General features: G+C 36.0%; 1 protein-coding gene across 1 annotated transcript; it reads right to left on the minus strand.

Moving 5' to 3' along the window:
- Positions 1-245: 245 nt before the first annotated feature.
- Positions 246-23,307, minus strand: LOC106136478 (uncharacterized). The gene is made up of 6 exons (XM_060948250.1): positions 22,822-23,307; positions 6,550-6,729; positions 5,416-5,537; positions 3,895-4,135; positions 3,131-3,393; positions 246-2,629 (listed from the first exon to the last, which is right to left on the minus strand). The coding sequence occupies exons 1-6, from the start codon at positions 22,964-22,966 to the stop codon at positions 374-376; spliced, it is 3,207 nt and encodes a 1,068-aa protein (XP_060804233.1). The 5' UTR covers positions 22,967-23,307; the 3' UTR covers positions 246-373.
- Between the last annotated feature and the right edge of the window lie 1,745 nt (positions 23,308-25,052).

Below are 25,052 nucleotides of genomic sequence, written 5' to 3' on the forward strand. Positions count from 1 at the left end.
CACATATTTTTTGAGTTTTATTCCATTTCGCAGTAACTGAGGTGTTTTAGTATCTTATAGGTATATTAGTACTGAATAATAATTATCATTTATTAGCGATAGAGTTTTTTAGTTGTTACTATTCTTTTTTAAATATACTATTTTATTTAAAAGAACAAACGATAAATGACTAGACATTTATTTCATATAAATAGGCAAGGCAAATGAAACATTTTTTTAAATTAGATGTTCATGTCTTTCAAATATCTAGTAAATCTATAGAGGTACTCATGAAACAATAAAAAATCAGATCAGTTGGACGGTTTATAATCAGTTACAATACGAACTAAGAATTAAATACTTACTGACTAAATTGTACTAGTAAGGCACTGGTTTACGTTTTGTCTTTATTATTGTCTATAACTACATCTGTTAGGCTACTTCTCCGTCCACTTTCGTCTTCCGTGCTACCACTATCTTTGCGACGAGAAAATAGTCTAGGGACTGGACCAGTGGATTTCCCAGGGTCTCCTGGGGCCGGAGAATATCTCCTAACCCTAGGTTTCTGCAGACCTTCCTCATTGACGTTAACTGTTTCGGTATATGAAGGTGGTGGGTGCGCTAACATTGACATTCTGTTTTCTCTAGCTGCGGTCGCTGTCAGTTGAAGTTCGGCACCTGCGACTACAGTCGCTAATGTCGGAGTGAAATGAGGGGCAGCTGCTCTTGCTGATATTCTTCTGCGTCTGGGTCCAGCTGTATCTTCATTTTCATGAATCACTGGAGCGGGAGCAGATTCTTGGGACGGACGTGGTACGGGCATCGGTGGCAATGTAAAATCTGGACGAATAGAACCTCTTCTCTTTGTTTGCGGTGCAGACTGTTCTGAAATTAAATTCAACAAACTAGCAGGGCTCGCCGAACTTGGCCCCTGAGCAGTTTCTAAAACAGCTAAAGCTCGAAGTAAATCGGCAACGCTAGTCTGTTCCAGAGCTTCCACTTGCTCTGTTTCTGACATTTTTGATATGTTAACATCGGGATCAAATAAACTTCCACGCCCTCGTTTTGTTCGTTTTTTATAATTTTCTAGATCTTTGTCAAATCCACTACCTCTTCCTCCTTGTGTGGACTCTTTATATCTGTCTAAATCTCCCGCGAAGAAACTGTTGCGTCCTTTTTTAGTCTGTTTATGATATTCTCTAATACTAGCCTCTAAATCACTTGTTGGAGTGCCTTCATCTGGTGAACTGACCTTTCGTTCTTTACCGAATGAGGGGAAGAGACTACCACGTCCACGGCGGGTTTTATTTTTATAATCGACTAGTTCATCAGAACTTTCAGGCATTGGTTCGTCGTCTTGTTTCTTAGATTTCCCGAATGTTGGAAATAAACTCAATCTACCTTTTTTGGTTCGATTTTGATATCTCTGTAATTCTTCTTCGTCGATTGTATCATCTTCATCATCTTTGGGATCGCTGAAATCGAAAGTAGGGAAAATACTATGTCTTCCTCTTTTTGTTTTTTCTTTGTAACGATGTGCTGCGTCATCTTCTGGTTCACTAAAGTCAAACGTTGGAAAAATACTATGTCTACCAGATTTAGTTTTCTCCTTGTATGCTTTTGCCGCTTTTTCGTCATCATCTTCACTGAAATCAAATGTAGGAAATATACTGTGTCGTTTGGTTTTTTGTTGATATGCTTTAACTGCAGCAGCGTCCTCGTCCTCAGAGAAATCAAATGTGGGAAAAATACTGCGTCTCCCTTTCTTTGTCTTCTCTTGGTAAGCTTTAGCCATATCATCTTCTTCTTCATCAAGATTGAAATCAAACGTTGGGAATATACTGTGCCTTCCTCGTTTTGTCTTTTCTTTATAAGCTTCTGCGTCATTGCTTTCATGGCCACCTCCAATATTAAAACTAGGAAAAATACTGCCTCTTCTTGGTCTTCTCGGCGGCTCCTTTACATTTTCATTTGCTGTTTGAGCAACACTTCCTCGTCCTTTCATTGTGTTCTTTAGATATTCCGTCGGGTTTTCTGTGGAACTCGTTCTCCTAAAAAGCCTTGAGAAGAAATTCCTTGGCTGAGGTTCTTCTACAGTTGTAGCAACCACAGGAGTAACACTTATAGGTAAAGACATTTTGCCACTCCTCCTATTCGCTTCTTGTCTGAACTTTTCACCCGAATCACCGTTTGTCCATGTATAATCATTGTCGAATTTAGTAACTGATTCTTTTCTATAGTTCGGAACTGCAACACTAAGTGCTCTTGTTCTTTTAGGAGAGTTAGTTATGATATTTTGTCCAATTGTAAACATGGCTGGCTTCTCACTTGCTAAAATGTGTTCATCATCAAACATATTTATACCATTATTGTGTTGCGTCTGTGGCTCAAATCCTCCTAATACATTGACAACTCTAGCTAGCAATTCAGCTGGTTTAACAATAGCAGAGGCTGTGAAAGTTTTCTCCTTATCGATTCCCAGTAAATCCGTATCAGATTGTATTCTTAGCATGTCTCTTGCAGTTAATTGAATGTTTTCAGAATTCGCTCGTTTTCTCTTGAACGCTGGACCTCGTGGCTCTACGTCGAAGGTGAAATTTGGACAACTTGCACTCCTGTACATGTACGGTGCAGCTTCTACGTAGATTGGCTGAAATAATAAAAGATACTTAATTATTATACATATATATCATGTATTTTTTATATCTTCTGTATAGAAAAGCCATAAGTATTTTAATGCATGCAAGACATTTATCACTGATCTCGCTAATCAGATGTATTCTGGACGTAATCATATCAGTACGGGTACCTACATCAGACAGAAAAGTTGCTGCGTTCTCAACTTCTATATTTTTACTTTTATCTTCTTCAGGATTGACAGATTGGCCTGTAACCGGGACTAACGCCAGCAAGAAGATTATAAATCAGATCAAAACAACATTAGGGATGCTTCACCTCATAATATATTTTGGAACTATAATTAATAATTTTCGGTTTTAATTCATAAATGTTGGTGTCGGTTTGAAACAAAAAGTAGGTACCTGCTTAATATTATCAGATAAAATTTAAGACTTAAAAAAACAAACTTTCTAAGATATTTTAAAATTCAATTCACCACAGCATAACCCTGATTAGGATAAAGTATACTTACTTTTAGTTTAATAAGATTAGCCTCATTTATAATTTTCCTTATCACGGCAATGTCTCTAGTGAATCCTTGGAGTATCTTGTTCTGGGTGGACTTAAACTGAGTAGCGAATTTCTGTTCGATTCTGTGAACTCTTTCAGATCTCATGCCACTGGTGATAAAACCGAGCAACATGACGATGTAGCCAAGACCGAAGGTGATCCAGACGATGAGAAATATTTGGTATGCGAAAAAGTAGCCGTATTTGAAGCCGTTGTTTACGGTTCCTGGAATGCAGAAATACATAATCTATTAACAATATTGCAATTAAAATATACAAACAACGCAACAGAAGAATTTAATTTATTTATGAATGTGGATGAAGCGAAATAAGTATGCAGGGAACATGGCAGATGGAAGGATGTGGTCTCTGCCTACCCCTCTAGGAAAGAGGTGTGATTTATGATGACGATGATGTCATAACAGAAGTCTGCGCGGAGCTTACCCCATAGCTTACATATAGGTCTTCATAAAGCTCATATTAATCAGATATAACTTGTAGTTAATTAATTTATTATAAATGAGTTACCTCTCCTTTGTCTATAATTGCGTGTATCATTTTATCAGATATATTACGTCCACTTGAATGATACATATACTTTATATCTATTATTTATGCGCAGTCTTTTATAAAGAACCTATCTAACAACATATTTACGAAGCTTAATCATGGGCAGTTAAAGATACACTTCGCATCACATTCAGAAATAAAAATGCACAAATAATACCTGCAACCAAATCCCCAAATCCAATAGTAGTTAGCGTCACAAACGCATAATATATCGCAGCGACGTAGTCCCAGTCTTCAAATACCACGAAGAAGCAGGCGGGCAAGAAGATGAAGAACAAGAAGCCGGGCACCAGATAGAGGAAGATCTGGCCCAGCATACCCAGGTTGGTGAAGCAATAGCTCATGTTGTCAGCTCTGCGCATGTGGCGTCTCTTGTATTTGCGGTATACGGATATGAGCTGGAAATTATTTAGTATTACATAACTTAACTTATAAATATATATGGGACAAATTATACAGATTGAGTTAGCCTCGATGAAAGTTCGAGACTTGTGTTATGAGATACTAACTCAACGATACTATATTTTATAATAAATACTTATATAGATAAACATCCAAGACCCAGGCCAATCAGAAAAAGTTCTATTCTCATCATGCCCTCGCCGGGATTCGAACCAGGGACTTCCGGTGTCACAGACAAGCGTATTACCGCTGCGCCACGGAGGCCGTCACGTATAATCACGTCTATATCTCCTGCAGGGTAGACAGGGCCAACAGTCATCAAAAGGCTGAAAGGCCACGTTCACCTGTTTGGCTTAATTATAGAATTGACGATCAAATTGTGAGGAAAATCTATACATATACATATACATATAATCACATCTTTATTCCTAGCGGGGTAGACAGAGCCAACAGTCTTGAAAAGACTGAATGGCCTCGTTCAGCTATTTGGCTTAATGATAGAATTGAGATTCAAATAGTGACAGGTTGCTAGCCCGTCGCCTAAAAGAAGAATCCCAAGTTGATTAGCCTAATCCGTAGTCGCTTTGACGACGTACATGAGAACTAGACGGAGTGTTCCTATTGGTGCCGGGAACCACACAATTGAATAAAATTTAACTTAATGTACATTTTGTGTGGGTAGCGTTCAGCTGAATGGCTTAATGATGGGATAAAAATTAACAAGTTGCTACTATTAGCCCATTGCCTGAAAGAAGATTAAATAACTTTCTTTTATTTTGATCAAATAAAGGTCGTTATGGGTAAGATTTGATCAAATGGTAAAACGACGTACTTGCATGAAAATAGTAATAATGTTGATGAAGCAAAAGAAGTTTCAAGGAGTATAGTTTCTGCCGACTTACGAGTATGTAATTGTTATCTTAAAAAGATTGAAATAGGTGGTAAATCTTTTAATATTTTTCCGAAAATGCAATCAGAAACAAGGTCAGATGAGAAAAAAGCAAATAACCTTGTTTTCTGACTTTTTCATCAAACATTTTGCCGGATAAAAATCTTTGGGAACAAAGTGAACTTTTGACTTTTTAATCCACCTATATATTTTTCTGTACTGATTGGTGGGCTATGACCAAGTCACTATGGTGAATAAATAACTTTTATCTGATTACTATAGCACAGGTTGAAACAAAAAGCCATTAAAATGAAGCAACATATACATATTTTAAAGTATTTAATTAATGTGGTGACTAAAACCGCATTTAACGACGTGTTTTATTACCTGCAGACCGAAGTATTCACCAAGGTTGGCCAGTAGGATACCGTTGATGGGAATACCGAAGAGACCGTAGAATATCATGAGGATCCTGGAGAGGTGAGTGGTGGGAGCCAGGTTGCCGTAACCTGGAATTTAAAGATAAATAATTTTAATTTCTTATACACAAATATGAATTAGAAATTCGTACTTGTGTACATACATACATACATATGATTATTAAAAATACAACTAATATAAATTTAAATAATAAAAAAATATATAATTAATAACCAAATTACATACATATCGTCTATATCCCTTGCGGGGTAGACAGTGCCAACAGTCTTGAAAAGACTGAATGGCCACGTCCAGCTATTTGGCTGAATGATAGAATTGAGATTCAAATAGTGACAAGTTGCTAGCCAATCGCCTTAAAAAGAATCCCAAGTTGGCTTTGTCTACCCCGCAAGGGATAGAGCCGTGACCATATGTATGTATGTATGTTTTGGAGAACTGATGAAGCGCAATAATGGTCCAGCTAAATTATCACTGTTACATAGTAATCCCCAAATTAAAAATTAATAACCAAGTAATAAGGGTAGTAATTATTAATAACCAAAGAAAATAGAAGTCCCTGTCATAAGTGCCCACAGTAACGATATCTTCAAACGCCTGGAAGATTCGACGGCCTCTGTGGCTCAGCGGTAGTACGCTTGTGTGTGACATCGGAGGTCCCGGGTTCGAATCCCGGCCAGGGCATGATGAGAAAAGAACTTTTTCTGATTGGCCTGGGTCTTGGATGTTTATCAATCTAAGTATTTATTATAAAATACAGTATCGTTGAGTTAGTATCTCGTAACACAAGTTTCGAACTTACTTCGAGGCTAACACAATCAGTGTAATTTGTCCCGCATATATTTATTTCATAACTAGAGGCCGCCCGCGACTTCGTCCGCATGGAAACCCTATCAATCCCGCGGGAACTCTGGGATAAAAAGTAGCCTATGTGTTATTCTGGGTCTTCAGCTACCTACATACCAAATTTCATGGTAATCGGTTCAGTAGTTTTTGCGTGAAAGAGTAACAAACATCCATACATCCATACAAACTTTCGCCTTTATAATAGTAGTAGGATGATGGTGATGATGAAATACTGACCAATGGTACTGACGACGGTGTATGAGAAGAAGAAGGAGTGGTAGAAGTCCCATTTGTAAGGCGGCTCAGCGTCTTCCGTGGTGTAGTTGAACATGGATTTGCCGCAGTAGTCAGACAGCTTGCGCAAGATGCTGTCCTGCTTCTCAGGGTCATTGGGGATGTAGTTCTCGTAAAGCAGATCTGGAATCAGGAAAAAATTAAAATTATTAAATGTAAAAGTAATGAAAATCATTACAAATACCTTTGTTTTATACGAAGTACGATTTTAAGTAAATGTCAGCACTACCCGAGTAGGGACACTCCATCACTTTTCAGTGAATGTCGCTATAGTCGACTAAGGGACTTTCACCAAGTTCAGGGTGAATTTCCATTAATTTGATTGGTTGCAATTTTTCTCGCCACATTATGCATGATAAGAACTTGACATTTAATTGATAAAATGAAAATTGGGCATACAATAGTGATAACTAGATAGTGTAGGATTCAAGCCCAAGAAAGAAATCTTTGCAACATGAAACAAACGAGAAGAAAGAAAATAAGATCTGGATTAAAAAGGGATCAATTCTAGAAAATGGTTCGGACACCTTTAGAATAGAATAGATATATGTTCAAAATTGGATACAAGGTATCACTTATTGACGTCACATTACTTAAATCTAATTAAAACTACGAGTCCAAAGCGCATCTGTAGAAGAAGCGGCGGAACAAACTACACTGCAGCTAGAGATGTTAGATGATAAATAAAAGTAATGCACAGAATGAAATCGTGATATTTTCTGACATATAAACACAGTTAAAGTATAAAATAACAATAACAATTTGTCACAGAGATTTAAAACTCCACGAGTCACGACAGAACGTTATGTAGGGCATCAATTAATTATGTGATAGTTCAGTTTTTACTTTAGACAATTTTACGGGCGATTCAACACAGATTACTCTGTTTTTTTTTTATCTCAATTATACGCTGTTGGATGGATTAAAGAGATCTGGATCTGTTTACAAATAAACAAAAAACTTTTGATTGTTGTTTTTACGGATAGAGAAACTCGGTTAGCAACAAGAGCTGATTCAACGTGCAGGAGGATTTAGACTGTTGAGCGAATGTTTGAATCTATATCTCAATCTATAACGTCCGGTGAAAATGCTGCAGTGTAGTTTGTACCGCCGCTTCTTCTACACATGCGCTTTGGAAGCGGTAGTAGTTATAATTAGATTTAAGTAGTTTGACGTCAATAAGTGATACCTTTAATCCAATTTTGAAAATAAATCTATTCCATTCTTTTCTATATATTAGAACTTATTCATATCTTTCCACTGTTTCTGTTTCTCACTGTTTCTCGATGGTATGAACCCTCATTGCCAAAAAATTGTAGTACATACACCATCCACATCTTTATCTCTTACAGTAGACAGAGCAGGACCCAATGTTCTTGAAAAGTCTGAAAGCCCGTGGGCTTTTAGACTCAACGGCTCGGCTCAACGTGTTGAGCTGTGTGTATTAATTTATCTTCGCCATCAAACCAGCATGGATGATGATGATAGATGATGATAAATCAAGCAAACAGCCATAAGAAGAAAGTGGGTAAGGACGAACGCGCTGATTTATATGAGTTATAGACGTTGAGGTCTATTTAGAGACTATTTGAATCTCAATTCTATCATTAAGACACATAGCTGAACGTGGCCATACAGTCTTTTCAATACTGTTGGCTCTGTCTTCCCCGCAAGGGATATAGACGTGACCATATGAATGTATTGATGACCATGTGAATTTAACTTTAAGAGTCAATCTCGTAACAATTTTGAAACATAATTCATATACATAGTCACGTCTATATATACCGGGGTAGACACAGCCGACAGCCTCGAAAAGACTGAAAGGCCACGTTCAGCTGTATTCAACTCCTTAATGCCATAACTTGGTGTACTTTCATGTTCCGCTCTTCCTTGGTTGTTGGCGTTAGAATATACATATATCTTATATGTAAAATTCTCGTGTCACAATGTTCGTTCCCGTAGGTACTCCTCTGAAACGGCTTGACCGATTCTCATGAAATTATGTGAGCATATTGAGTAGGTCTGAGAATCGGCCAACATTTATTTTTCATATCCCTTAGTAATAAGGGTTGTCCACCCTTAACATTTTTTTTTAACTAGAAATTATTTAAATAATATTTATATGGAAAAACAACGTTTGCCAGGACAGCTAGTTTTTAATATACCTATTCTAAGGTTATTGCCTTTTCGAGAGTTTCACTTCATTGGGCTCTCTTAAGAGAGGCGTGTGTATGTTATGTTAATTGCTTACACCCCAAAATTAATTTCTTTTCGTGAAATATGACAATTAAAATTGCAAAGTCGTGGTGATATAATTTTATAATGTTTAGCCAACATGTTATATATGTCTGTTAATCTAAATCGTACGTTATAATTGTTAATTGCAGGATAAATAAGCCGGCTGACGATTATCGTGTATACGTGGAAGATATGTCGATGACATGTTACGCGACGGACAATTGAAGGTTCACAAAGATGGCTTAAATGGTGAATTTAACTTTACGAGTCAATCTTGTTACAATTTTGAACCATAATACATATATATATATATATATACATATAGTCACGTCTATATACCTAGCGGGGTGGACACAGCCAACAGTCTCGAAAAGACTGAAACGCCACGTTCAGCTGTATGGCTTCATGATGGAATTGAGATTCAAATAGTTGCTTGCACATCGCCTACAAGTGGAATCTTAAGTTTATAATCTTATCCCTTAGTCGCCTTTTACGACGTCCATGGGAAAGATATGGAGTGGTACTATTCTAAAGTGTCCGAAACAACACGACATGCATTGACATGTTTAATGTACATATTGCAACTCAATTCAGTTTTTTTCATTCCGATAACGACAGCTTTACCTGTACAGTAATTGCGTGTGATGCAATAATGCATCCCATTCCTTCAGTTTCAAGTTGCCAATATGGCATTTCTACTGTTTCATATTATACCTATATCTATGACGGAGACCAATGACGCATTCCAGTCTGCCAACAAACCCTGATCTTGACTATGACCGACCTTCGCAGACAATGCTAGTCTCGATTGGTACACCGTAATCGATTTTATGTCCGATTGATGCTAATCGTACAATCGCCGCTCCTTCCATTGATTCCGAATGGACATCGAATGATTTGAGGTTGGTATCGATCCGTTGGTGACTTCCGTGATCGTTCTAATAAAGAGTGTTTCCATATGTATATCACGTCTTTATTTCTTACGAGGTAGACAGATCCAACAGTCTCGAAAAGACTGAGAGGCTACGTTCAACTGTATCACTATCACTACATAGTATAAAACAAAGTCGCTATTTTAGCCTGTTTGTCTGTATGCTTAAATCTTTAAAATTACGCAACGGATTTTAATGCGGTTTTTTTGTAACAGGTAGAGTGATTCAAGAGGAAGGTTTTTATGTATAATAACATTTATAATTTTGCACCCGTGCGAAGCCGGGGCGGGTCGCTAGTGGCTTTATAATGGAGATTCAAATAGTAACAGGTCGTTACCCTGTCGCCTACAAGAAGAATCTGAAGTTTATTAGCCTTTTCCTTACGTCGCCTTTTATGATACTTGATAGTTCTTTCCTATTTATTCATCTATCTTTTGTTCGGTCTTCTTCTATTTCTAAAACCATCTATATCTGTATGTAAGTATGCGCTTTTCTCTGAAAGAAGTGGTCGAATTTTGTTCATTTTTGAAATGATGAAAGTTTGTTGAGGAAGTTTTGCATCTAGTATAAATGCTTTGCTATAAATGCGCCTTTTTATCAAGATACCCTCTGATATCAAAAATATTACCTCGTTCGATGTATTCAAGAGACAATTAGCCGAGCACATAATCTCAATTTACTGAACTTTTGCAGTTATATATAATTTATTTGTGTGACAACAAACTTATGTATTTTTTTTTGTAAGTAGGTATTTTATGTAAGTGATGTAAAATATGTCTTTAAAAGAATAAAATTCTATAAACCTAAACCTAATGCTTCCCGTGCGAAGTCGGGGTTGGTCGCTAGTGATTTACAAATTGGATTGAAAAAAATGTCCGGGAATAATTCAAAACCTTGCTTGCTTGCATGAAGAGAGTTATGAATGTGGATGGAGCGATAGAAGTCTCCAGATATCGTGGCAAGTGGAAAGATGTAGTCTCTGCCTACCCGTCCGGGAAAGAGGCGTGATTTATATATGTATGTAAAAAATTGATATGTATAACTTACTCAGATATTACTTACATATACTAATTTTGGTCAGTGGGTAATTACGAGCGAATTAATGCAATATATATACATACATACATACATACATATAATCACGTCTATATCCCTTGCGGGGTAGACAGAGCCAACAGTCCTGAGCGGACTGATAGGCCACGTTCAGCTATTTGGCTTTAAGATAGATTGAGATTCGAATAGTGATAAGTTGCTAGCCTATCGCCTAAAAAAAGAATCTCAAGTTTATAAGCCTATCCCTTAGTCGCCTTTTACGACATCCATGGGAAAGAGATGCAATATATATATTCTAAAATAATATAACAGAAAATCTGCAACAGTTCATGTTTCCTTCGCATTGATAATTAACACAATGTATGTTTGTCAGTTTTTTTATTTGAATACAGTCCATATCAGTGGTTCTCAAACAATAGTTTTATAAGAATGCCAGCGATCCACCCTTCTTTGCACGGGTGGCATTTATAGATATGAACCTTTCTTAGAAAACACTAATTTGAACATTTTTTTTCCTTTCTTTCTTTCTTTTCTATGTTATGGCTTACAACTTTCGGTGATTCTGCCAATGTCATGGTTTGAAGAGACACGAAGTTAACAGGAACAAAATTATTTTATAACTTTCCGAGGTTAGTATATACATACATACATACAGATAGAAAACATGGGGACTTTATAATATATAGTATGAAAAAAAATAAGTTATGAACTAAAAACAGTTGTGTTCAGCTTGGATGGCTCATACATACATATAGTCACGTCTATATCCCTTACGGGGTAGACAGAGCCAACAGTCTTGAAAAGACTCATGGGCCACGTTCAGCTTTTTGGCTTAATGATAGAATTGAGATTCAAATAGTGACAGGTTACTAGCCCATCGCCTAAAAGAAGAATCCCAAGTTTATAAGCCTATTTTTTTCAATTTTTCAACTATCCCTTAATCGCCTTTTACGGCATCCATGGGAATGAGAAGGAGTGGTCCTATTCTTTTTTTTATTGGTGCCGGGTGGATGCACGGCTCAAGGGAAAAATAATTTTACTACAAAACACCGATTTGTGTGAAAAATACTTAGAATCACATGTACAGTTTGGGAAACTCTGTCCTATAAGTGAAGCAAGGAACATTCGTGGTGACACCACTAATTACTCTAATTCAGGAATCACGACTCGCGGAGGCCGGCGGCGTTTGTTTGTGTAAAGTATCTGGAAGAAAACCTCTTTTTTAACTTGTTTTTAATACATACATACATATATAATCAGGTTTCTTACCCTCGCGGGGTAGACAAGAGCGAACAGTTTCGCGAAGGCTGAAAGGCCACGTTTAGCTGCAAGGCTTAATTATGGTATTGAGATTTGAAAAAAAAAAACTGACTGGCTGACACTATAAGAATCTCGATAGCATCAGTTTTGAAATTCACATAGAGACAGGTTGCTAGCCCGTCGCCTAAAAGTATAATTGCAAGTTTATGTTTTTTTTTTTTTGCTAATAAACCAGATTTTTCATCTTGTTTGCCGGTCATGGCAAAATCCAATTTTAAACTAAATTAATGATTTTTTTTTAATCGCCGTTTGGTTCCCGGCACCAATATAAAAAAGAATAGGACCACTCCATCTCTCTCCCATAGATGTTGTAAAAGGCGACTAAGGGATAGGCTTGGGATACTTTTTTTAGGCGATGGGCTACCAGCCTGTCACTATTTGAATTTCAATTCTATCATTATGCCAAATAGTTGAACGTGGCCTACCAGTCTTTTCAAGACTGTTAGGCTCTGTCTACCCCACAAGGAATATAGACGTATACTACGTACACGACGTATACGACGGACTATATGTATGTATGATTTTTTTAACTTCTTATTTATTATCAGCGACCTATTTTAATTATAAACAAACGAAATAATTTATTAATTGATCTTATTTTACCGGCTCTCGAAACGGAGCGGACGCGGTTTTTTTGCAAAAAATTAGCTGGTTTATAAAATTTCCGTGAACTCCCATCAATATTCGTACGGCGTGTGAATGACACAGGAAAACTGTGAGGAAGGCGCCAGTCTTGAATAAATGACGATGAAAAGTTTTCCTCTACTTATGATAAGGACATAATTTTTAATGATACCTACTTATTATAGTACCTAAGAATTTTCTTAACACTTTAATATCCTAAATTTAAAGCTGTTAGATAATTATAGGTGTTTTCAAAGAAACACACCAGAGTTTCGCTCCTTTAAATATATAAAATTATACTTCCTTTTTTTATCGATACATACATACCTACTTATAATCACGTATCCCATGCGGGCTAGACAGAGCTAATAGTCTCGAAAGACTGGTAGGCCAAGTTCAGCTGTTTGACTAAATGATAAAATTAAGATTCAAATAGTGAGAGGGTGCTATCCCATCGTCTGTAATAAGACTCCAAAGTTTATAAGCCTATAGGTACCTTAGTCGCCTTTTACGTCATCCATTCAAATTTCAAATTCAATTTATTTTATTTTTCTCCTCAATCTAAACATGGCACAGACTTATAGTAAAATCCATGGGAAAGAGATGGAGTGGTCCTATTCTTTTCTACTTGGTGCCGGGAACTACACGGCACATTTTATCGATTCCTGTGCCCCACAGGGAAATCACTTTAGTGGAGGGATGTGCATTAATAGATTTCTTACTCATATCAACAATTAACAAGCGAATAGTGACTAAAAGGCCTCGTTTGGGTTAAAAGTGACATTCAGAGATGAGACCTGTCTACCCCGCAAGGGATGTAGACGTGATTATGTATGTATGTACAATACAAACTATGTCTGGTTAGACAATGCTAATTTAAGTTTAACAATCTGCAAGTTAATTGTAAAATAATGAAATTCCCCATATGGCAACATCATTTCTGAGTATAATTTTTAAGACGCTCAACACAAAGTGTGTGCAATAAAAAATAATGGGAGATGCTCATTACATTTTTATTTAAATTATTTTTTTTAACAGCTGTATTTGTATCACGTACGTAGCGTCCAAAAATGGTTTTATATCTTTGCCAGATAAGCAAAAAGCAAGGTTGGTTCTATTATTTTCCTTTTTTTTAAACAATCAAAGTTTTGTAGGGACTAGGGTATTAGGCCATTTATTTAATTGTTCCATGTTTAATTATGTAAGTACTTATTAGCATGTATCTTTAGTTAAATATGTTAAACTATAATTATGCACACGCCATACCGCTATAAAATTCATCTCTCCTCTCATGGGTCTACTGGAAGAGATTTCTTTTGAAATAAGTAGCACCTTTGTACTAGAATTACTATAATAAATGCTCCTGTATATAATTTTGTGTTCATAAATAAGGATATAAAGGATAAGGGACAATTTAAAAAATAATTCATTTCAAAGATTGCAAACAATTATTTTCAATTTCATTACAAGACGCACCGATCATCGATCACTTCATTCGGAATTTTATTTGATCATTTGAAAAATATACCTAATAGTACGAAAGTCAAGTGTTAAAATCTATATTTTACATACATACATATGGTCACGTCTATACCCTTTGCGGGGTAGACAGAGCCAACAGTCTTGAAAAGACTGAATCGTTCAGCTATTTGGCTTAATGATAAAATTGAGATTCAAATAGTGACAGGTTGCTAGCCCATCGCCTAAAAAAGAATCCCAAGCTTGTAAGCCTATCCCTTAGTCGCCTTTTACGACACCCATGGGAAAGAGATGGAGTGGTCCTATTCTTTTTGTATTGGTGCCGGCCACACGGCAAATATATATATATATATATATATAAAAACTAAATTATTTAAAAATAGTTTTATTTTTTGCCAAAGTCTTAGCGTTGTCCGCACGCAAAATATAACTTACTAATGGGAAATTTAAACGTTATTGGTAATTCTAACAGTTCATAATTCTGGTTCAGAAAATCCCATAAGATCATTGCTTACTTGTGACGTAATGATACATAGAGTGATCTTAGTAGTAGTCTAAATTCCCATAATTTAAGGAAAAATTTAACAAGCGTACATACCAACTCTTTGATGACGAATAGGTACACATATTATACAGACCTTGTTTTATTGATTTATTATAGTGTAATTAAAATAATAGTTATTTTATAAGAAACAACAATGGATCGTTATTGGTTTATTTGGTTTTAGATTACGTAACGCGATTTGGGTCGCCGTGTGGTTCCCAGCAATACAAAATAGAATAGGACCACTCCATCTGTTTCCCATGGATGTCGTAAAAGGCGACTAAGCCTATTATAGGCTTACAAACTTGGGATTCTTTTAAAGCGATGGGCTAGCAACCTGTCACTATTTGAATCCTAATTCTATCATTAAGCCAAATAGCTTTACGTGGTCATTCAGTCTTTTCACGACTTTTGGCTCTGTCTACCCCGCAAGGTATATAGACGTGACCATATTTATGTATGTATGTAACACGATTTGGGAATGAGTTTGTTAAATGAGATTTTTAACCGACTTCAAAAAGGAGCGTATTATTACAGGCTTTTAGTATAAGATTAATCCTACGTGGAGATAGTCTTATTCAACTCCTCCACACTTAATATTATAAATGTGAAAGTGTGTTTTTTTATCCGTCTTTCAAGTTAGCCACTAAACCGATCTCTATGAAATTTTGTTTAAATATAAAGTGCAGTACCGTAACCGAAGCGGAAATGACTCTTTGGCAAAAAGTCGCGCCAGGAACATAGAATAAAATTTGATTTTCAAAGCAAAATCCTCAAAGCGCATGCGTCCATAAAATCTCTTCCCCAGAAAACTACTCAGAAGACATACATACATACATATAGTCACGTCTATATCCCTTACAGGGTAGACGGAGCCAATAGTCCCGAAAAGACTGAATGGCCGCGTTCAGCTGCTCAGCTTCATGATGTAATTGAGATCCAAATAGAGACAGGTTGCTAGCCCATCGCCTAAAAAAAGTATCGCAATTTTATAAGCCTATCCCTTAGTCGCCTTTTACGACATCCATGGGAAAAAGATGGAGTGGTCCTATTCTTTTTGCATTGGTGCCGGAAACCACACGGCACCTAGAAGAGACCGCATTTTAACACTTCTTTCGCTTCATCCGTTTATTTATAAAAATGGACAAAAAGATTTTATAGGTATGCCAAAGTTATTAGCTCCTAAGGGAAAGGCTAATAAACTTGAGATTCTTCTTTTAGGCGATGGGCTAGCAAGCTGTCACTATTTGAGTCTCAATTCCATCACTAAGCCATACAGCTGAACGTGGCCAGTGTTTTCAAAACTGTTGGCTCTGTCTACTCGTCTATACTGTATGTACCTATAGACGTATAGCATAGCTATTAGCTTCTGATTCGCCATGAACTGTAAGAGATTGGAAAAACTTTACGCCTAAAAATAGAAATAAATAAGCAAGTAGCGGGCATAAGTCATGACGAGTACCTTAATATCACATAGATACAAAGAACTAATTCTTAACACATAATAATTAACAAAATATTTGTTGTATTGAACAAAAATGTTTATGTTGTCGTCTTTGTGACTTGCGCATGCGTCGTCAATGGATACGTCGGTTTGTTAGGCAAATGTCGCTCTTAATTGCTGTGGCATTAGTGCTAATTATAACCTATTGAGCATGAGACTGAGTGTTTAGGATTCCTGAATAAGGCTGTCTGTCAAAATCTATAAAATTAAAAAGTATTGACGCTACACGCGACGCTAAGAACTCAGCGCTAACTTCAAGAATTTGTTGGATATGGTACCATCTTCTGAAGAGGCAGTTGGAGACTTCTGCCATCTTTCCACTTGCCACGATTTTTGCATACTTCTTTAGTTTGTTGACATTTCTCAATCGTTTTATTCGAACTCAGCTGTTACCGTTCGGTTAATGTATTGCTTTCTTTTTTACGGCAAAATAAATAAATTAATAAATTTGACGGCCTCTGCGGCGCAGCGGTAGTACGCTTGTCTGCGACACCGAAGGTCTCGGGATGGAATCCCGACCAGGGCATGATGAATTTTTTTTCATTTCGAACCAGTAGTTCCTGAGATTAGCGCGTTCAAACAAACAAACGCTTCATCATTATAACATTAGTATAATAGAGTTTTTATATATAAATTTGTTTGATTCATAGGCACCCTGGCTCAGCCGCAAAGCCAAGACAAACGGCAGAATGATGACAGTAAAGTTACATACATACATAAAATGACGCCTCTCTCCCGGAGGGGTAGGCAGAGACTACCTCTTTCCACTTGCCACGATCTCTGCATACTTCCTTCGCTTCATCCACATTCATAACTCTGTGCATGCAAGCAAGTAAATTTATTCAAGAAAATCATTGAACGGCAACCATTTTGCACAATTTAGAACAGTTGTACTATAAAAGGCACTCATCAGAGAAAACATTTGTATAATTAAGTCTTTCACAGACTCCCATTGCAAACAATGAAATGAATGCAACAAATGGACTACACCTCGTGACTTGATTTCTCTTCATTATAAGTAGGTGCTTCTGAAAATTGCTAAGCTTTGTGAAATCGTATCCTTGAGTATATATATATATATATATAAATATATAATGATTCCGGAAGATAAGAATAGGATCGCTTTATAGCTTCCTGAGGATAAAGATGATTAAAGGACAAAAGCAATGATGTATTTTGCACAAGGTGAAGAAAACTTTGACGAAACGTAAAAGGATTATATGTATATATTCAATATACAGGGTGACTTTTAATTCAACTGCATAAATTTAACTGTTAAGTGTACTCATCTAAAGGATATTTAAAAACGTTAAAAGAAAAATATCGGTTCATATTTCAGAAAGTACGAAAAAAAATAAAAGTATCAAAATCCACGATCCTAAATATGTAATATCACCCCGGCCGGCGGAAAAGCGACGCGTAAGATTCAGAGGTCAACGACACAATTCATTTAGCTGAGCGATTTCGACAACTCTGTACTTTACTTGATCTTGATACTAGTAAAATAATTTATTTTTCAGACATTTATTTACATGTTTAGTTTTAATTTCTTTTTGTAGTATTGGTCTTTAATAAAGCGTGTGACGTAGTTTTTTAAGGGGTTTTTTTAATGTGAAAATGATGACGTTTAATTTAAATAAAAATAGGCTCAAACGGCTCAGAAGCATGGGTATAGTCTATGGTGAAAAGGATGCAGTTGTTTTAAAATGTCATCCTGTATATATACTGCTGTATGGTTCTATATATAGTGTTGTGTGGTTTCCAGCACCATTAGAAAAAAGAATAGGACCACTCCATCTCTTTCCCACGGATGTCGTAAAAGGTGACTAAGGGATAGGCTTATAAACTTGGGATTCTTCTTTTAGGCGAAGGGCTAGCAACCTGTCACTATTTGAATCTCAATTCTATCATTAAGCCAAACAGCTGACCGTGGCCTATCAGTCTTTTCAAGACTGTTGGCTCTGTCTACCCCGCTAGGGATAAAGATGTGATTATATGTATGTATATGTATACATTTTCCTCACAATTTTCCAATGCTACGGATGAGCTTAATCTTTGCCATTAGTATTCCTAAGTGTCTTTTAGTCTAGAAATACTTATCAACAATAGACTATAATTAACATGGTATGTCTCTCACTTTCGCAACGAATTGTTCATTGTTATTCTTGTAATTGATCTTTCCATGTTTTGTTCTATATCAATTCAATATGTTTTACCCTCACTAACATAGTTTAAAAAGAAATGTTTTCGTTTTAAACAAATAAACTTTTACTTTATTTCCCGGCACCAATATAAAAAAGAATAGGACCGATCCATCTAATTTTACATGGATGTCGTAAAAGGCGACTAAGGGATTATAAACTTGGGATTCTTTTAGACGATGGGTAACCTGTCACTATTTGAGTCTCAATTCTATCATTAAGCCAAATAGTTGAACGTGGCCATTCAGTTTTTTCAAGACTGTTGGCTTTGTCTACCCCGCAAGGGATATAGACGTGACCATAAGTATGTATGTATAAAACTTGGGATAGCTTTTATGTTTGAGGCTAAAAACTCTATTCGTTCACGTCTTTAACTAAACCATCTATACGTGTCGTATGAGCCCCATGACACATCATTTCAACGTCAAGTTGTTACAATTTCTCCAGGAATTACACTTTATTTATATAAAAATGTTTACAATCCCTGCGCGTGTACCATAGACATAATATCTGACTAGAGAACACAATTTTTTTCTTTTGTATAATTTTAATGGCTTGACATTTGAATTCTTCACTATAGGAGATATCTGTATGTACATATTTTCGTCTGTTGAATTCTTCTAGGTTGTATAAAAGAAAATATAACTTAATATAGTTCTGCTACTACTCTAATCATATCATTCTCAAGTTTGCGGTGGACTTACTTGCTAAAGTATTTTTTAATTTGTATTTTTCTAATGAGCACAGTTGGTAGTAAAAATAATAAAGGTATAAATAAGGTTGGTAGTATAAATAAGGTACATATAAGTAGTCCTCTTTCTCAGAGGGGTAGGTAGATAACTTATTATTCATATATAGTAAGATTTCCATAAAGTAAAATTTTTATTGTCCAGCAATGTGATCTTTTTAGACTTTTATCTGTGACGCAAAATTTAACAACTTTATTACAGTGTTAATGTCCGTATGTTTACGCATCATTTGTAATTTGGACGGTTCTTGTTAAATTGACGGATTGTTTTATAAATACATTCATATGATCACGTCTGTATCCCTTTCGGGGTAGACAGAGCCAACAGTCTTAAAAAGACAGATAGGCCACGTTCGACTGCTTGCTCCAATAATAGTATTGAGATTCAAATAGTAACAGGTAACTAAACTAAGAATACCAATTTTATAAAACCATCCCTTAGTCGCCCTTTACGACATTGGGAAAGAGATGAAGTGGTGCTTTTCTTTTCCTATAAGTAGGAAGGTAATCGGGACTAAAGCCTAAGAATTAGGCCTAGAAAAACATCTAGACAAGTACTTAGGAAGCACGTTGCAACAACATTAGTTCGATTACTCGATCAATTGTTTCTACGTTTTTTACCGAGCATCGTGGTAATAAACATACAATGGGATGTCCTTACATTGAAGCGAGTGAGCGAGACGGGTGATCGATACGAAGAAATTGTGGAAATGTCTCATCTCATGTTGAAGTGGATTGGTCATTTGTTTTTGAATCATCGAATCACCTATTGATACTAATCCTACTAATATTATAAATGCGAAAGTTTGTGAGTATGTCAGTATGGATGTTTGTTACTCTTTAACGCAAAAACTACTGAACCTATTACGATGAAATTTTGGTATGTATGTAGCTGAAGACCCGGAATAACATACCTATAGGCTACTTTTTATCCCGGAGTTCGCGCAGAATTGATTCCACGCGGACGGAGTCGCAGGCGACCGCTAGTGTTTTATATATAATTCATTCATTCTTTAATATAATCACGTCTATATCCCTTTCACAATTCATTAATTCATTTTACTTTATCCTTTTCACTACTATAACCACACTTTTTTAAAAATTAAATCTATACTGATATTATAAAGCTGAAGAGTTTGTTTAAACGCGCTAATCTCAGAAACTACTGGTTTGAATTGAAAAATTATTTTTGTGTTGAATAGACCATTTATCGAGGAAGGCTTTAGGCTTCAATGATGCCCAAAATAACTCTTCCACGCGGTCGAAGTCGCGGGCAGCTAGTAAGAAATAAAATATTAAAAGCAATGCGGAAAATTACAAAAAGAAATAAAAAACAGTGATATCTACTTTAATGTTATATGGGTGATCATAATGCAACGTTATTAATAGTTGCTTGACTTTGTTTATTAGCATTGAAATCATGAGCATTATTGCAATGTATATAGGTAAGTATCTAAATAAATAAATACATATATACGGGACAAATTAAACAGATTGAGTTAGCCTCAAAGTAAGTTCGAGCCTTGTTACGTGATACTAACTCAATGATGCTATACTTTATAATAAATACTTATATAGATAAACATCCAAAACCCAGGCCAATAAGAAAAAGTTCTTTTCTCATCATGCCCTGGCCGGGATTCGAAACCGGGACCTCCAGTGTCTCAGACAAGCGTACCGCTGCGCCACAGTGGCCGTCAAAAGTTAATATACGAAAAAGATTTATTTTCTTTTATTTAGAAAGTTTTGGAAAAAATATAAGTTAAGTTTGGATCACTGGCAAGCAATTGGCAAGAAGAACTTGTAAACAAAACAAATAGATTTTTTTATAACTACTTAGAAAGTATTGTAAAAAATCTGAAAAATATGTCGAGATCTTTTTCAGACGTCAAAATGGCGAACAAATAGATACTAATTGGGTAACGGAACCATACGTTCTTTTTTGACATAAATGTACTTAATTCACTGTTTTTGACCCCCTTAGGTTAGGGTTGGTAAAAGCAATTATGTTTACACTTAATCACGATCTGTACCTACGTACGTACTTATGTTTTCTTCATTCATATTTACCTATAAATATTTTAAAGAAAACTCGTCGGTTGTAGCCACAGGTTTTTGTAGTTATTATTATAGTCTCCCGAACCTCTATAAAGATTTGATCAAGTTACGCAAAATCAAGTATCCAATAAAATATAGGGCTGATTAATGTGAAAAAAGCCTATCGCTGAGTCGTCTATTACGACTTCCATGGGAACGAGATGGAGTGGTCCTATTCTGTTTTTATTGATGCCGGGGACCACACGGCTCTCACAATTCACTCATTGTAAAAAATATATCGATAGTAAATACATAATGTAAGTTCGGTCTTCTTGATAGTGTCGGCTCTGTCTTTCCCCTGACGTCGACCGTAAGAGATATAAGATATAAAGACGTGATTGTATGTATGTATGTATAGTTAGTACCTACCTTACTATATACTGTAGTGCATCCGATGCACTTATGCACTTATCTGATTAGCAAGTGGTGACAGTATATTTACTTGTAAGTAGCACAGATTAAAGCACTCATAATTCTCCATCATGTTTTGAGGACTTTCATGATGAGGACATTCTTACGCGACAATCCAAAAAAGAGTGTTTTGTTTTTCGTGTTAATTTATAGGAGATTCCATTAATCATCAGTGCCGTGTGGTTCCCGGCACCAATACAAAAAAGAATAGGACCACTCCATCTCTTTCTCATGGATGTCGTAAAAGGCGACTTAGGGATAGGCTTACAAACTTGGGATCCTTTTTAAGGCGATGGGCTAGCAACCTGTCACTATTTGAATCTCAATTCTATCATTAAGCCAAATAGCTGAACGTGGCCATTCAGTCTTTTCAAGATTGTTATCTCTGTCTACCCCGCAAGGGAAATAGACGTGACGATATGTATGTATGTATGTATGTCCATTAATCAGATTAAGTTTAAGCTCGATAAAGTGATAAAAAATAAATCGGAGATGTTTGTGATTATTATTATGGTCTCCTGAGCCTCTATCAATCATCAATTAAGGATCAAGTTACTTGAAAATAGTATGCAATAAAATATACGGCTTATAAACGGGAAGATTAGTGAAAATAATCGAATTATAATTCGCAAACTGTATTTAACGTGTTTTCAAAATTTTCCAAAAGATGATAATTTTCATGATAGGTGTTAGAGTTTTTTTTTAATTTAGTAACTAAGTACCTAGTTTAGATGAACTTCATTCTAATAATGTTGAGCTTATTAAATTTATGTATATAGGACTGCAAGACTGCAGTGATAGTGCCAATTAAGTACAGGTCCTTTATTATAAAAATCTAAAAATTTAAGTAATAATTTTAATTGAAAAGGCAAAGGCCAAAATAATTATTACCTATTGGACTTCGAAAAACGAAGTTAAATAGAAGATTTTTTTTTTAAATTTTTAGTTAGGTAAGGGATATTTTTTTTTTAATTTAAAAATACTGTAGGAATGACACACTTATCTTGTTGCAACGGACGAGGCCGTGCACATATGGTCATAGACACAGGTCATAGACTTACTTTGAATTTCAAGTCTTTCCAGTTTATCCTCGGCCCTTTGCTGCAGCTCCAAAGGGCTCTCTATATGGTAGAAAATGCTCGCCCCCACCAACAAATATACTATATGTAGCGCCAGCATACAAGCGAATTGCTTCTTGGACATCATCTTGACTAGTTTATCTTAAATTATTTATCACAGTCTTAATTCTTCGTCATAAAAAAACACAAATCACAAATAACACTGGCATCTTTCAAAGCGTCGCACATTTTCTTCTTTTTTTTTAATATTTTCAAATCGAACGCATCGTGGAAATTTTAAAAAAGGAACGGCGCTTCAGCCGTTTGACTTGCGCGGTTCGGCCGATCGAATGATTTTCCTGCGCGCGAGTGTTCTAATGCAACGTCCTTTTTTAATACGAGCTCTAAATATTTGAGTGACAACGAAACGTACTCGTATTAACTCATCGTAAAGGATAATTTGTAAGGTTATTGCCGACATGGCGGACGTACAGACTGACGCAGTGATGATGCCAATATGGGAAGATTCGCTTTTACGACCGGGATTAAGAGATTCCACTTTTGATAAAAAATCGTATCTGTGTGGAGAATTACATCACTGCGTAAGGTAAAATTGTTGTTTCGACGTTATTAATATTAGTTAAAGGAATTTTTAATGTTCTTTTTAAATCATAACTAAACCTTTATTATCTTCGTAATCATAATCATTTTCTGATACAGCGTATCATGGGTACTACAAAGTTTAAAAATATAAAGCGTTTTGGAGTCAAAAATATTTTCCCTGCTACATCGTACCAGTCTGTCAAAGGAATTGGTTTTATAATACCTAGTAACTCATTACTTCAGGAACAAACTCATTAGTCAAGAAGTAAACTCTACTTCTAAGGCGTAAGTCACAAAAAACTTAAAATAGCAACGCGACCGCGCTTCATCTTTTCTGTGTGTTTTGCGCGCGTTTATTTTTATGCATTTTCATACATTATAATACACCTTTACGAGAATTTTACATTGTAGAATTGAGTAGATAAGCAAGTAAAAAGCTTAGCAAGGGAATGTTGTCATGTTATAGAAGTTACATGGAAAAAAACTGGGAATGGAAGGGAATGTTCGGTCATGTTCAGAGGACGAATGAACGAAACTGGAGTAACAAAGCAAATATACAAGTCAATCGTTAATGGGGAGCAATCTCGTTAACAGGTAATGAACTATACCTTGATCAAAATATATTCGACGTTTTGGCGAGATGAGACCAGACCGATGAGCTTGCACTAACATAATGATGAACAGGAATGAAGCGAAAGAATTATTTTATTAAATAAATAAATAAATATACCTATAAGGAACAAATTACACAGATTGAGTTAGCCTCGAAGTAAGCCTATAGCTTATTCGCCTTTTACGAGATCCATAGGAATGAAATGGAGTAGTCTCATTCTTTTTTATATAGATGTCGGTAATTATAGCGCACACGCCTTACTTACTTTTCTCTTAGGAATGTAACTACCTCTCTTTTTCATTGTAACAATAAGTCTCATCAAATGCTCTTTCCTCTGAAGTACAATCAATTGAATCCTAGTATAATGCAAAGCGGACAAATGTAAGAAACCTATGTCAAGGTTCATCCGTGTTCAATTCACTGGTTCTGTTCTGACCCCGCTACCAAAACATACGCAAATACAGAGCACAGAACGGGTCGTGTTTGTTCTGTGCGTTTACAAGTTTCAGTGTTGCATTGAAGCATTAAAAAAACAATTGCTGTTTCGCTTTTTATTAAGACGTGAAACGGGACGGTGATAGTTTTTCGCGCGTAAAAAAAATGGCGTCGCGTGCGCCTTGTCGCGGGTGTAGCTGTCAGAAATTTTGGGATATACTTTCTAATATTCATTAAACATTGTGCCGTGTGGTTCGCAGCACTAATACAAAAGAGAATAGGACCAATCCATCTCTTCATTTGGATGTCGTAAAAGGAAACTAAGGGATAGGTTTATAAACTTGGGATTCTTTTGGGATGGGCTAGCAACCTGTCACTATTTGAACCTCAATCTTTCATTAAGCCAAACAGCTGAAGGTGGCCTAACAGTCTTTTCAAGACTGTTTGTTGGCTCTGTCTATCCCGCAAGGGATATAGACATGACTATACATATGTATGTATTCATTAAACCATATCACATAGTCACAACATTATTATAAAGTAGGTATAGTCGTTCTATTTTCTCTGTCCAAATGTATTCCCT

Source organism: Amyelois transitella, chromosome 15 (assembly GCF_032362555.1).
Source record: "Amyelois transitella isolate CPQ chromosome 15, ilAmyTran1.1, whole genome shotgun sequence".
NCBI lineage: Eukaryota > Metazoa > Arthropoda > Insecta > Lepidoptera > Pyralidae > Amyelois > Amyelois transitella.